Source organism: Ctenopharyngodon idella, chromosome 8 (assembly GCF_019924925.1).
Source record: "Ctenopharyngodon idella isolate HZGC_01 chromosome 8, HZGC01, whole genome shotgun sequence".
NCBI classification, from domain to species: domain Eukaryota; kingdom Metazoa; phylum Chordata; class Actinopteri; order Cypriniformes; family Xenocyprididae; genus Ctenopharyngodon; species Ctenopharyngodon idella.
Window position 1 is genome coordinate 20,361,894 of NC_067227.1, and position 15,171 is coordinate 20,377,064.

Here is a 15,171-nt window from a genome sequence, read left to right on the forward strand (position 1 = left end):
CTGTATAAAAAATACAGTAAATTTTCTGTAAAAAATATGTGAATTACTGTAATTTTTCATTAATGTCATAATACATAAAATAACAGCCGAGTTGTTAATTTACATACATTGTTTGTAATTTTACAGAGTTTTGAGTATAATTTAAAAGAAAAGAAAATGACCGTAAAAAAAATCACAGTTATTTTCCGTAAAATTAGGATTTTTTTTATTTTTTATTTTTTTTTACAGTGTATCTATGATGTTAATTTGAATAGAAACATTTTGATTTTTGATAATTTTATTGTTCAAGCCATGAATGATACAAAACTCATATTTGTTTGCTCTTTAATAGCTGGCCATGCTCTGTAAGAGATTAGAAATGGAAAAAATAGTATTTGTTTAAATAATAACAAAAGAACATGAACTTAATTCAGGGTTCCTATACATTTTCCATTTCAAAATTCCATACTTTTCCAGATTCCAGTTTCAGACCATATTTAACATAAATGGTTCATACGGCATTATTTTCAGCATATGTGGTATACAGTACAGTCATCTGTAAACATTTTTATTTTTTTCAGGTTTTTTAATTGATTTTCTTGAAGTGATAACATGCATTTATATGATGAGAAGAAACGTCTCGGTTACGTATGTAACCTTAGTTCCCTGAAAAGGGAATGAGACGCTGCGTTGGAAACACTGTGGGAATGCCTCTGCGTGACAGTCCAATAGAGTGACGGAACGTCATAGGCGGGTGACGTCGCTGACCAGGAAACTATAAAGCCTACCCGAAAACACATTCATTCAGCTTCTGAAAAACTGAAGCAAGTCGCTTACGGGCATGCTGGGAGTATGGCAGGGCGACGCAGTGTCTTGTTCCCTATTCAGGGAACTAAGGTTACATATGTAACCTTTCAAGGGAACTCGAGCTGCGTCGGTAACACTGTGGGAACGCTAATACCCACGTCGCCATATGAGCAAGTGACCGTCCGTGTGAAATCAGAGCACACACTAAGACGCGAGCACTTGCGCCCCTGGAGTGGAGCCAAGGTCAAGTTCATAGAACCTCACAAACGTATGCGGCAAGGACCAGCCTGCCGCATCACAAACTTTCTGGAGAGAAACTCCTGACAACAGCGCTTTAGAAGCGGCCATACTCCTGGTCGAGTGAACTCGAACAGCCAAAGGTGATGGCTGGCCAGCCGACTCATAAGCAAGTGAGATGGCCTCAACCACCCACTTGCTCATCCTCTGCTTAGATGCAGGGTAACCTTTCCTAGGTGACCTGAAACAAATGAATAGCTGTTCTGATTTTCTCCACAGGGCAGCTCTGTGGACATAAGCATCCAACTCCCTCACAGGGCAGAGCAGATTCAGATTCTCCTGGTCTGACGTCCGAAAGGGAGGAGGACAGAAGGCCTGCAGTACAATAGGTCCTACAACATTAGTAGGGACCTTTGGAATATAACCCGGTCTAGGGTGAAGGAAGGCCTTAACCATACCAGGTGTGAATTCCAGGCACGAGGGAGATACCGAGAGGGCTTGAATGTCTCCAATCCTCTTGAGAGAGATGAAATAGCAAGCAGAAAGATGGTCTTTAGGGTGAGAAACTTCTCAGGAACTTCTTCAATAGGCTCGAAGGGAGCCATAGACAGGCCTTGCAAAACAATGGCCAAATCCCAGGCCGATACCCTCGTGCGAACTGCAGGTCTAAGTCTCAGAGTGCCATGGAGGAAACAGGTGATAAGAGGGTGTCTCCCCAAAAATACACCATTCAAAGGAGCGTGGTAAGCAGCTAAGGCCGCCATGTACACCTTTATTGTGGGGGGGATAGCCCTGCGGAAAATCTTTCCTGCAGGAAGTCCAGCACTGCAGGCACCGGGCAGTTAACTGGGTCTCACTGGTGATTTTCGCACCATGAAGTGAATAATTTCCACTTCAGGGTGTAGAGTTTCCTTGTGGAGGGAGCTCTGGAGTGGAGTATGGTCTCAACAACCTCAGTTGAGAGACCTGAACCTAGGAGCTGGGCCCCCTCAGAGGCCAAGCCCACAGTTTCCACAACTCTGGGCGAGGGTAAAGGATCGACCTGTTCGCCTGAGAGAGAAGGTCTGTCCTGATTGGAATCTCAATCGGAGAGGCATCTAGAAGGGACAGTCCTCGGGTCTGATTTGTGACACGATCTGTTTGACAGTGAGCATCTTGAACTTGAGCTTTGCTACAGAGCGGTTTAATAGGCGCAGATCTAAAATTGGACGCAACCCCCCATCCTTTTTTGGGACAATGAAGTACCGGCTGTAAAATCCTAACTCCCTGCTGGGAGGAGGAACCCTTTCTATAGCCTCCTTTCGCAAGAGAGTCTCTACTTCTTGTGCCAAGACCAGAGCCTGCTCGGGGCTCACCACCGTGGGCAGAACCCCGCTGAATCGACTGCAAGCGTTGCCCTGTCTCCCAACTCCTTGGAGGGGGAGCACGGGTAGTAACGCTCCGCTTCTGCTGCGCCCTATGTGAGGAGCTCGTACTCGGCTTCGGTTGCTCCCGCCCAGCAGCCACAGAGACCTGGGTTCGGCGGGGGAGAAATTGCTGAAGTGCTGCCGCTTGCTTTTTTGACTCTAAAAACCTCTCGGTGACAGATGAGTACGCTTTGCCCACCAGCGCTGATGTAGCTTTAAGTGGCTTGGTGGGCAGTGTCGGGGCTTTGAGGGACGATGCAGCTTGAGGAGAGAGATGGCTCGCGAGCGTTTCTTCCTCCTTTGGCATCGCCCTCATAACCGTGCTTTCTCATACCTAACACATTGCTGTATGTAGATGTTTGTGGTGTATAACTACGGTATGAGACTGGTTTCTTCCATGACCTCCACACCGAGGTGTGGAGGTCGGGAAAAAACGGTAAGCCCCGACGTGCAGGTTGAGCTGATCTAGATGGAAGAAAATGTTCATCTAATTTGCTCTTAGTTTGGAGCTCTTGTTTCTCAGTTGGCCAATCAATGTTTAATTTGGCCACAGCATGAGTTAAAGCCTCCATAAGCTCCTCACTTGCAGGAGACTGAAGTGATGAGTCTTCTACTGTTGCTACACTAACCACATTTAAATTCCTCAGAACTGGATGCCATTAATGCAGCTGCCTCAAGTGGGCCGGGAGAAACCGCAATGTGTGCTTCCTGACCCTAAATTGAGACACTAGATCTGGCAGGTGAGGGCTGAGATAGGGCAGAGCCCGTCCATCTGCGAACCCCACGACAACAGGTGCCACTCTGCCTCAGCAGAAGCGGGACCCGCACCGCGAGGTACGCAAGCTGAGCCGCTCTCATCAAAGAGGGCTCGGCGGGAGCGCAGCATTCTCAATGGGAGAAGATCACAATGCTCACAAGCAGCTCCCTCAAGAGCTACTTGGGCATGCTGCACTCCCAAACAAACAACACACATTTGGTGTGTATCCCCACCCGTGATGAAACGAGGGCAGGGATGAACACACTTCCTGAACTGTTGTTTGCTCGCCATAATAATGTGCTTGCGTACTGAGACAGACAACAATAAATAGGACACACGATTTCGCATAAGGCGCTTGCTGAAGGCACAGAAGCTGAATGAATGTGTTTTCGGGTAGGCTTTATAGTTTCTTGGTCAGTGACGTCACCCGCCTATGACGTTCCGTAACTCTATTGGACTGATTTCATACGTGCTTCACGACGCAATCACGCAGAGGCGTTCCCACAGCGTTTCCGACGCAGCTCGAGTTTCCTTGAAAGGGAACCTAAATTGCTTAACAAACAGCAAAGTACAGTCTGATTTAGATGACCGTTTGCTCCGTTATTTGTTGCTGGTTTGAGTGGCATTTGAGTGAACTTTCTTTTAGTAAAGTTCACAAGAGACTCGCTTATGGTAAAGACAAACAGTTTTGCGTGATGAAAATGTGCGCCTTGAATTCATTCAGTCGTGTTCGACAATTATTAAATGATCACTAAACTTTTGCAATGAAAAAACTCCAAGGGCAATAGTCTGAAAACACAAATATTTTTCCATAATTACCCAGCCCTAAAAATTACTCAAATCAAATTCCATACTTTTCCAAACTGTGTAGGAACCCTCTTAATTTGTTGTTTGCTGTCATAAAACACAAACCTTGCTGATCCAGTCAATGTAGGCGCTCACACGAGTGAAAATGTTGGGCTTCCTGACATAGTTGCAGCTCAGGCCATAACCAAGGGACAAAACACCATGGACTTCCCAAGTGCCGTCACTACCCGCACAATTCAGGGGGCCACCAGAGTCACCCTGTGTTATGACATAGAGGGTCAGAGTTTACATTTATTCATTCATCAATACAAAGTAAAACAATACATCATTTTGGAGTAAAGACCGTTCACACCAAGGACAATAACTATAACAACAACAATAAAGATACAGTTTTAAAAATGTTAAAGAATAGCAGAGTCCATACTACAAATATAATGATAATGGCACAGGGAAATGATATCGTTGGAATCGTTTTTTTCCCAACTGATAGACGATAAAAACATTAACAGCCAATCACAATCCATCATGATTTAAAGTGCGAGCATGCTTGGGATGGCCCTGGATCCAACATTCTCCTTTTGAAAAACATTCAGTGTTGAAACATGAGAATATTGGTCTAATCTTGGATGCACACTTCTACAATTTAATTGTAATCAAAGGTTAAATATTAGACATAAGCCAGCAGTAGTATCTTCTTACATTACATCCAGCGGCAACACCATCTCCACCAGCGCAGATCATTTTTTGTGTTACCCGAGAGCCCCACCAGTCTGGCCTAGAGCAAGTGGCGTAATCCACCACAGGCAGGAGAGCCTGCTGCAGTGCACCAGTAATGGGGCCAATGACTAGTTCATGATATTCTAAAAAGTGGGTGAGAAGAAATACTGAGAAAAGTCTAAAAAACAGTTTATGAATGTTTATTCATAACCATTATAATTACTTACTGTACTGACGTCCCCAACCAGTGACATAGCAGGGCGCATTGTGGGGCAGAATATACCCATCCGTAGGAAGACATGCAGGTGTGATAGTTTCACTTTGGGTGATAGCAGTTTGATCAGGGCGATGTCATTACTATCATAACATAAAAATGAGGATAAATAAGTACATTCACTGCACAAGTGTTCAAGACACAGGTGTTGAATAAACTACAGTAGGAAGATGTGTCCCGCTCACTTTTAATAAAACTAATATTGATCCCCAATTTCATGAAGCAAATATATTTACGTTCTTTAGGTTATTACAAAAAATCCTCCCTGCAAAATTCTGGGAATGTTATTTTATGGTTAAAAAATAAAACCTTATTGTACACTTGTGTATGTGTAAATGCATATGTTCAGCTCAGTGGTTGAATATCGAGATTGAAGGCTCAACCGCAAATGTACACTTTCAGTTTTTTGTTTAATAAAATTTCTTTAGAAAAATGTTATAGTTTTTATTTTTCAGTTTATTTAAGAAATTAAATTTATCAGAAGACCCCGATATATAAGCTGTTGTTTTCATTTCCTTCTTTTTATTTTTGTATATTTCTGCTTTGTTATTTGGATTCCCTTTTTGTAATTGTGTTTTTGGCAATTAAAAAAAAAAAATGCAAATGTGGATTGGTCAGTGTTGTTGTCATGTTGTGGCCTTTGCACTTTACAACTGGATATGTGAGTGACACACAACTGAAGTGACCCAGAGCAACACATTTAACTTTTCCAGTTTCCAGTTATAGTTATCCAGCCAACAATGACTGTGTCTTTGCTCTTTTGTTGCTGCCAGTATCCTGTAGTTTAATCAAAAATGTTTACGAAGCCCAGCACGACATGCTGACAAAAATATATACATTCACCAGTCACTTTATTAGGTACACCTTGCTAGTACCAGGTTGGACCACCTTTTACCTTCAGAACTTCCTTAATTCTTTTTGGCATAGATTTAATGAGGTGCTGAAAACATTCCTCAGAGATTTTGGTCCATATTGACATGACAACATCACGCAGTTGCTGCAGATTTGTCGGCTGCACATCCATGATGTGAATATCCCGTTCCACCACATCCTATTGGATTGAGATGTGGTGACTCTGGAGGCCATTTGAGTATAGAGTTATACTCACTGTCATGTTCAAGAAACCAGTTTGAGATGATTTGAGCTTTGTGACATGGAAAATTTTACTAATCATGTCCATCCCTTTATGACCACAGTGTACCCATCTTCTGATGGGTACACTGTGGTCATAAAGGGATGGACATGATTAGCAACAATACTCAGGTAGGCTGTGGCATTTAAACGATGCTCAATTGGTACTAAGAAGCCCAAAGTGTGCCAAGAGAATATCTCCCACACCATTACACCACTAGCAGCACCGTTGATATAAGGCAGGATGGATCTGACCCTACCATCTAAATGTCGCAGCAGAAATCAAGACTCATCAGATCAGGAAATGTTTTTCCAATCTTCTATTGTCCAATTATGGTAAAAAAAAATTGTGTGTTCAGAGATGCCAGCAGCCATATCACCCTTTAGCCCAAGACTGGTTGCCCACTGAAGCTAAGCAGGGCTGAGCCTGGTTAGTACCTGGATGGGAGACCTCCTGGGAAAACTAGGTTGCTGCTGGAAGAGGTGTTAGTGAGGCCAGCAGGGGGTGCTCACCCTGTGGTCTGTGTGGGTCCTAACATCCCAGTATAGTGATGGGGACACTATATGGTCAAAAAGCACCGTCCTCCGGATGAGATGTTAAACCGAGGTCCTGACTCTCTGTGGTCATTAAAAATCCCAGGATGTCCTTCGAAAAGAGTAGGGGTGTAACCCGACATCCTGGACAAATTTGCCCATTGGCTTCTGACCATCATGGCCTCCTAATCATCCCCATATATACTGATTGGCTTCATCACTCTGTCTCCTCTCCACCAATAAGCTGGTGTGTGGTGGGCGTTCTGGTGCAATATGGCTGCCATCGCATCATCCAGTTGCTGCACATTGGTGGTGGTTGAGGAGATTCCCCCTTCCATATGTAAATCGCTTTGAGTACCCAGAAAAGTGCTATATAAATGTAAGGAATTATTATTAATTATTATTATATTAGAGATTCCCTTCTGCATACCTCGGTTGTAACAAGTGGTTATTTGACTACTGGTTTTTTGACTATTTCACTGTTGCCTTTCTATCAGCTTGAACCTGTCTAGCCATTCTCCTCTGACCTCTGCCATCAACAAGGCATTTTCACCCACAGAACTGCCCCTCACTGGATACTCTCTCTTTTTTGGACCATTCTCTGTAAACCCTAGAGATGTTTGTTCATGAAAATCCCAGTAGATCAGCAGTTTCTGAAATACACAGACCAGTCCATCTGCCACCAACAACCATGCCATGTTCAAAGTCACTTGAATCAGCTTTCTTCCCCATTCTGATGCTCAGTTTGTTCTCTCCTTTTAGAAAATCGTGACCACAATTTACTAATTTGTTCACTCATTTTAGTTAAATCGTGGTTATGAATTAAGAATTTGTTCCCATAACTTATTAATTCATGGTCATGGCTACGTTGAACTAATTTGTTTCCTCATTTTGATTTAATTAAAACAAGGGAACAAATTATTACAACTTGGCTATGATTTCGTAAAACGAGGAAACATTTAGTTTTTGTGCACACGATTTACTTAAAACGAGGGAATGAATTTGTAAAATGTGCAGACAAATTAGTAATTCATGGCCATGATATACATATTTTTTTCCCACATGTCATGTGTAGGGCTCTGTAATTTATTAATTACCCTGTAACTCCGCACCCCTCTTGGTGAAATGATTTCTACATCCCTGATTAAATTCTGTTTTAAAGTCTCTTTGGCCATACTGTAAAGTGGTAGAATCCCAGCCATAATGGATAATGATCTTGCTAGGGGAGATGGCGACAGATCCACTCTCGTTCTCCATCGTGTAATGTTTTCCTAGATACACTCAGTAACTTCTGCTACTGCTGCAAGGAAACAAAAGTAAATACAAAACAGTTCAGAAACACTCCAAGTATGACAAATTAATTTATAAAAAGTACTGTGGTGATACCACTGTGTAGTAATGGTATCATCAAGTGATAACACCACACTCTTCTATATAGAACCTTTTTTAATTCATTTTTATAAATTAAACAACTTTTAAACATACATTATAAATAAAAAAAATGAAATAACCTATTAAACATAAATGTGTTACGCAATCATTTAAGACATTTTTCCTTATATAGAACATTGGCATAAAGTGTTCTTTAAAATTGAGTTAAGAAGAACCCCACCGAACCTTTTTTTCTCAAAGTGTGGTACTTTGGTATATACCATGATACTAAATGATTACCATATTCATATATTATTATATTTACATGGCACTCAAGTTACTTAAAAGAATACCATAGTATTATGTTATTTTTATTTTTAACTAGGGCTGGCTTTTAAGATTCTCAACCTATTCCTCTGCCTTGCATCAGACCAAATATGTCGGCTCTGGCCCACAAAGCAAGACTTACCTGATGCAGTGAGCGGCAGTTAGGACCCACTCATTGGAAATAAGGCTGCCTCCACAAGTGTGGTACCAGCTACTACCACTCCTGTACTGGAGGGAGATTTGGGTAATAAAATAACAAGAATTTCTTTTGTTTGCAAGTGGGCAAATATTAAGTTTATTGTACACTATTGTAAGTGATGTCACTGAAATAAAGATATGTGCATCTACCTGCCAAGGCCAGCTGTGTGGACGTGCGTCATTACCCCCCACCACCCTCGTCAGAACAGGAGGGTAGGTGGGCAGCCCACATCCATAAGCTGAGGTAAAAAATATTATTTTTGTGTGGTCTTCTGTCATGTGTTTGTTATAAAAACAATAATTTTTTGTTGTTGTTGTTGTTAAAAAATACTATATGTGCTAAGCCCAAAACCCATAAAAATGGATGCTCATTGTTTTGTCCTATCTACTAATTTATTCAAAAAATAAAATAAAATAAATAAATAAAAACAAATGAAATTCACACTTACTATAATTAGCATTTTTTAACATTTCTGTATTAAAATTCTATTTTTTTTTTCTTCAGGGGAGAGGGGTGTTACAAAGTCAAAAAATAGAAGGGTGATGCAATTGTCCTGATATAGTAAAGAAAACAATTAATAGTTCATTATGTTTGTAAAAAATACGTTTTACATAGAAAAATATAATTATAATGTGTAAATTCACATGTATTTAAGGTGTAGGAATATGTTACAACCTTTTATCTTAAGGTTGCACCATGAGTCATTAAATTTAAACATTTAAAAAAAAAAAGGGTCCCACTTTATATTAGGTGGCTTTACGTGCTTACATTTAAATTAATCATTTGATACAATGCACTTATTGTGTAAATACATGTTTTTACATTGTACTTTACATTGTTTTACATACCTACATGTAATTACATCTGTAATTACATTTATACTGTTGACCTATCCCTTACACCTTAACCCACCCTTAAACCTACCCATATCACAAACCTGTCTCTAACCTTACCCGTTTCCACCTCAATAGCAGCAAAGGTGTTTTGCAATACAAAATGAACAGAATAAGTACGTTGTACTTTTTTTATGTAAGTACGTAGAAGACCACCTAATATAATGTGGGACCAAAAAATGAATACAATGAGTGCATTTCTAAGAACTTGACACATGTTCTGCACTAGATTTTAGTTTAAAATCTCCTTTAAAAAGATTCCCTTTATCATGCACACTCTAATTTGTCATTGACCATATACATTTTATGATAATTAATAATTATATTACTCTCCTTATGGTTACCATAAATAAAATAAAAATATTAATCAGACTATATTATCAGTTTTCAAGACTTCTTACCTCCAACAACCAGAATAGCCAAGAGCACAAACTTCATGTTTATATGCTGAACAATTCACTCTCAATTCGTCTTTTGAAACGAATGGTTGCTTTAGAGAAAAACCAGTCAAAAAAGTAGTTTTCTGGTGCACCTTGAACTTAAAATTTCACAGGGTATAATCTAATCAGTTAAAAGTTTTTTTTTGCTGTTGATTAACATGTTGAAGGTTTGTTCTCACATTTATTTTGACTGCAGAATCATCTTTTTATAGTTTTTTTCTCTTCCTTTAATGTTCACCACTTGCATGTATACTCACTGTTTTCCAATCAAGACCCAATCCAAAAGACATGACAAATGTATATACATTTTGTCACAAATGTATATTAATAGTTAAATCCCAAAACACTAAAAAAAAAAAAGAAAAAAAAAAGAAAAAAAAAGAAAACCACTTTAAATATGCTGTGTTTGTGAAGGACAAAAGGCCATCCGGCTTTGGCAAGGTATTACTGTTCATATCAGCATGTCATCTGTGCATTTCACAGGCCGCATTTATAAAACCTGTAAGATAACTGATATTTTGGGATGTTTATCTACAAGGCTAAATGATACTGGGAATGCTATCGGTGCATTGCTACAGGAATTGTAACTGCCTGTAGTGCTGTGCAGGTCCAGGTTAGTTGCTGTCAGGGTTGCCAGGTCTGTATAACAAAACTAGTCTAATAGCCAATCAAAAGTAGCAGAACACTAGTCCAATGATCCCATCCCAAATATCAAAACTCAAACTATGCCACACCCATACCTAAAATACATAGTTTACAGTCACTGTGTGCCCTTCCTCGCAAAACACATCATACTATATAGCACAGATGTATCATTGTTAGAGTGTAAAATGGGTAAAATATCTCAATACAAGCATTTCAGTCAAATAAATCTTTAACCCGCTGCATGGGGGGAAAAAATCAACCTGCGGTGTCACATTAAAAATAGCCCAATCCTGCAGGAAAACCATGGACTTGCCAACCCTGGTTACTGTATATAAGTGAGGGGTTTTTGCTTGTATAGCCACTCCAATCAGGCATCATGAAACTGTTGATCTTGGCTCTGTTCATTGCTGGTGGTAAGATGATCATTTGTCCACTCTAAACTCTAAAAAGAGTTCAGAAATTCTCTTTGGTTCCAAAGCATCAGAATGAGAAGGGATATCTTTCACATTCACATGCATTGCAGCTAAAGAAACTGAGCAGACATGTAATTTATCATTTGTGTTGTCTTGAAACAGCCTACGGATGTGGGCAGCCCACCTATAAACCTCTTGCCTCAAGGGTGGTGGGTGGAACTGATGTTAAAGCAAACAGCTGGCCATGGCAGGTTTGTGAAAGCTATAGTTCATTAATCTCATCCTATAATGCTCTGCCATCAAATAGTAATTACAAACACAGCAATGCTATTTTTTTTAAAGAATTCTGACTGTATATCTAAATGCACTAAAAAGAGCTCCAGCTCAACACTCTTTACCTCCTCAATATTTTAGGTGTCTCTCCAGTACCAGAGTGGCTCCAGCTTTTATCACACCTGTGGTGGGACCCTGATCGCCAAAGACTGGGTCTTGACCGCTGCTCACTGCATTGGGTACGTTGGTCCTTCTGTCACGATAGGCGTCATGAAACATAATGAGCACTGTTCTCTTTGGCATAAAAGGGATGCAATGAATGTTTCCTTAATTTGCATTGTGAGATGGACTAAAACTATGTCTTAAATTTTTGCCAAGCAGCAGCCGAACTTACAGAGTCTACCTGGGCAAGCACAACCTGGCCCTTAGCAGCGAGTCCGGCTCTCTTGCCATCTCTCCTTCCAGGATTATCGTGCATGAGAACTGGGACTCCTACAATATCCGGTTGGTCCTCCTCATCAATTTTAATGTACACTACTGGTCAAAAGTTTGAAATAATTAATTTTTTTTTCATTTTTTTTAGAAAAAAAAGTTTTTGAAAGAAGTCTCTTATGCTCACAAAGTCTGCATTTATTTGATCAACAATATATTTTAAAAAGTAACTTATTCCTGTGATGGCAAAGCTGCATTTTGAACACCCATTACTCCAGTCTTCAGTGTCACATGATCCTTCAGAAAATTTAAATATGCTGAGTTGGTGTTCAGTTATTATTGGCACTCATTTATTAATAATGGTTCTTATTATTATAAGTGTTTAAAACTGTTTTTGCTGATTAATATTTTTGTGATATATTGTGATACATACATGATACATTTTTTTAGGATTCAGCATTTATTTCTAATCTTTTGCAACATTATAAATGTTTTAACTGTCACTTTTGATAAATTTAATGTGTTCTTGCTGAATAAAAGTTTTAATTTATTTCTTACCCCAAATTTTGAATGGTAGTGTATCACAGTTTCCACAAAAATATCAAGCAGCAAATATTGATAATAATAAGAAATGTTTCTTGAGCACCAAATCAGCATATTAGAATGATTTCTGAAGGATTGTGTGACTGAGGACTGGAGTAATGATGCTAAAAATTCAACTTTGCTATCACAGGAATAAAAAATACATTTTTAAATAATAAAATACATTTTAAATTGTAATAATATTTCACAATATTACTATTTTTACTGTATTTTTGATCAAATAAATGCAGACTTGGTGAGCATGGGAGACTTCGTTCAACATTAAAAAATCTAAGTAATTCAAAACTTTTGACTGGTAGTATAAGGGATCAGACATCTAATCTAAGAGTGTTTTTTATGCATTTGTGTGTTTCGCAGCAATGACATTGCCCTGATCAAGCTGTCAACTTCAGTGACTTTCACCGACAAGATCTCACCTGCTTGCCTGCCTGATTCTGGCAGCACCCTGCCTCACAACTTCTCCTGTTACGTCACTGGCTGGGGACGCCTCTGGAGTATGTGCCTTTCCACTGCAATGCTATTTACTTATTTTCAAGCAAAAAAACAGAACAAAACAAAACAAAACCTTTTTGCTTTCTCTCTCTTCAGCCAATGGTCCCATTGCTGATATCCTGCAGCAGGCTCTGCTCCCTGTTGTGGACTACGCTACCTGCACTAGGTCTGACTGGTGGGGCAACCTCGTGACCAGCCTCATGGTGTGCGCTGGTGGAGATGGAGTTGTGTCCAGCTGCAATGTGGGTTTGATGCACACTTTTTATTTATAGTGTTTGCCATTGTCCCTAATGAGTGTTTATATTTGATTTTCATTATAAATACAAACCAGTATGTGTGAAAATGCACCCTAATGATGTAAACTTTTGGTACTCACTGGTGCAGGGTGATTCTGGTGGCCCTCTGAACTGCCAGAGAAGTGATGGCACCTGGGATGTTCACGGCATTGTGAGTTTTGGCTCCAGCTTGGGCTGCAACTACCCTAAGAAGCCCTCCGTCTTCACCCGTGTGTCTGGCTACATTTCCTGGATCAATAATGTGAGTACACTTTACAAAACTGAGCAGACACCATCTTTTTTGTTGACATGAATTTAAGACATATTAGATATTTAAACTGGTCTCTTATTTTTCAGGTGATGACCTCTTATTAAAGTGTGGAAAGTGTTGTTACTTCAAAATCATCATTATCATCATGATTATCATCATCATCAACAACAACAACGAAATATGGATTCAATAAATTTATCTTAAAAAACTCTTTCTTTTGACTCTTGGCTTTAAGTAAAAACAAAACAATACAAAACAAAAAAACATTAAAAAGCATTATTTAATCATCTTGTCGTGGTTATGTTATTATTGGCCTAATAAAATACATTTTTTTCCAACTAAATATCTAATTTAGATAATTCATCAGCTAAATGTACTGTGGGTCGAGGTTAGCGGATTATAACGTTATAAATGCGGAGGTAACCACAGCTCGAGCGATTTGCGTTGACAGTGCACAGGTCGCATAAACAGAAGTACTGTATCACTTCATTATAGATTTACAATTCACAAATATTTCACAAATGTGTTTTGTTTAAAACGTGTTTAAAATAGTTACCTCACACCAGTGGCGTAGCCTAGGCCCCCTCATTAACATATAGGTCCCCACAGATTTTAGATCGATTTGTTATTCTCACGTTGATTTGTTAAACTGACGCATGCTGCGCGGTAAAATGCAACAGCTGTTTTTAGACTTATTGGTTTGATTATTTCACGTGTTGCGCGTAGCCTCTGCTCTTATTATCTCTGCGCGTTAGAGTTCATTATTATGCGGTGAGTGGCAATGTGAAGCGACACACGAAGCTTCCCGTTTCCTGGACGCGCATCTCAATGCAGTGAAATCCGGCGGGTGCTCGGGCTCACTAGATACTCTCCATTCATTTTAACCAATAACAAGTCGTTAGAGAATCAAGAACCTCTGACTAAAGCGCACACAGCTTTCTTCTCGTCGTTATAGTTCATTTGAGGCAGTTTACGTGGCGTTATTTGCTCTCGCTCAGATATTGAGTGTGCGGCTGTGCGCGCTCAAAGTTTGTTCCATGTAAATCAAACATGCTTTTTCTCTAGAATTGTCTTCTCTCCTGTATTTAATGTTGCTAGAAGCTATCAACCATCAAACTTACATAACTGACTGTTAAAATAACACCTATAAATTGTAAAGAAATTAAGTATCTTTTTATGTAATAACTCCATGTACAAATTATATCATTTTCAAACTTAGCCTACTTTAGTCAGCCAGTTCTCTAGATATTTTTATTACCTATTTAATATATATATTTTTAAAGTTAAGTGCTTATTGTAGCCTAAATAGATGCTTATTGAATTATTATATTTAGCGAACCACTACTGATCACCAAATAGGACTATATCAGCATGAAAGTAATCAAAATGGCTCGGGGAATTTATGACTCTGGATAATCTGTATTTTTTAGAATAGAGATCACGGTTTTTCCACGATTCAAAAAGCAAATTACACAATCAAACAAAATAATATGTAGGGCTAGTTTACGTGAGGTTCTGACAAAATGTTTTATATAATGTTCAAAATTAATTTATAAATGTCTATACTGTTATAGTTGAGTCTAATACATTTTTTATTATTATTAATTTAAAGAATTCATTATGTAAAAAAAAAAAAAAAATTGAAATTAATGAATGAAATACATTTTAACAGTCACTAGTCGCCACCTACTGGCATAACAATATAACAGATACAATGTTTATTTAAAGCTTAGTTTCAAAGGTCGTCTACTCTTTTTGATTGCGGCTACCGCAGCATCTGTATAAAGTTTACTTTCACATAAAAATACAGATAAAAATTATATATAGCCTATATATATATATATATATATAGAGGCCCCCTCATTTTTAGATGAATAAAAATAAATAA

General features: G+C 39.0%; 1 protein-coding gene and 1 pseudogene across 1 annotated transcript; one reads left to right on the plus strand and one right to left on the minus strand.

Annotated features, from left to right (window-relative positions):
- Positions 1 to 282: 282 nt before the first annotated feature.
- Positions 283 to 10,607, minus strand: LOC127517953 (chymotrypsin-like elastase family member 2A; annotated as a pseudogene).
- A 257-nt stretch (positions 10,608 to 10,864) lies between these two features.
- ela2 (elastase 2) lies at positions 10,865 to 13,494 on the plus strand. The gene is made up of 8 exons (XM_051904189.1): positions 10,865 to 10,937; positions 11,100 to 11,188; positions 11,352 to 11,449; positions 11,592 to 11,714; positions 12,603 to 12,739; positions 12,834 to 12,979; positions 13,122 to 13,274; positions 13,370 to 13,494. The coding sequence occupies exons 1-8, from the start codon at positions 10,901 to 10,903 to the stop codon at positions 13,385 to 13,387; spliced, it is 801 nt and encodes a 266-aa protein (XP_051760149.1). The 5' UTR covers positions 10,865 to 10,900; the 3' UTR covers positions 13,388 to 13,494.
- The last annotated feature ends 1,677 nt before the right edge of the window (positions 13,495 to 15,171 follow it).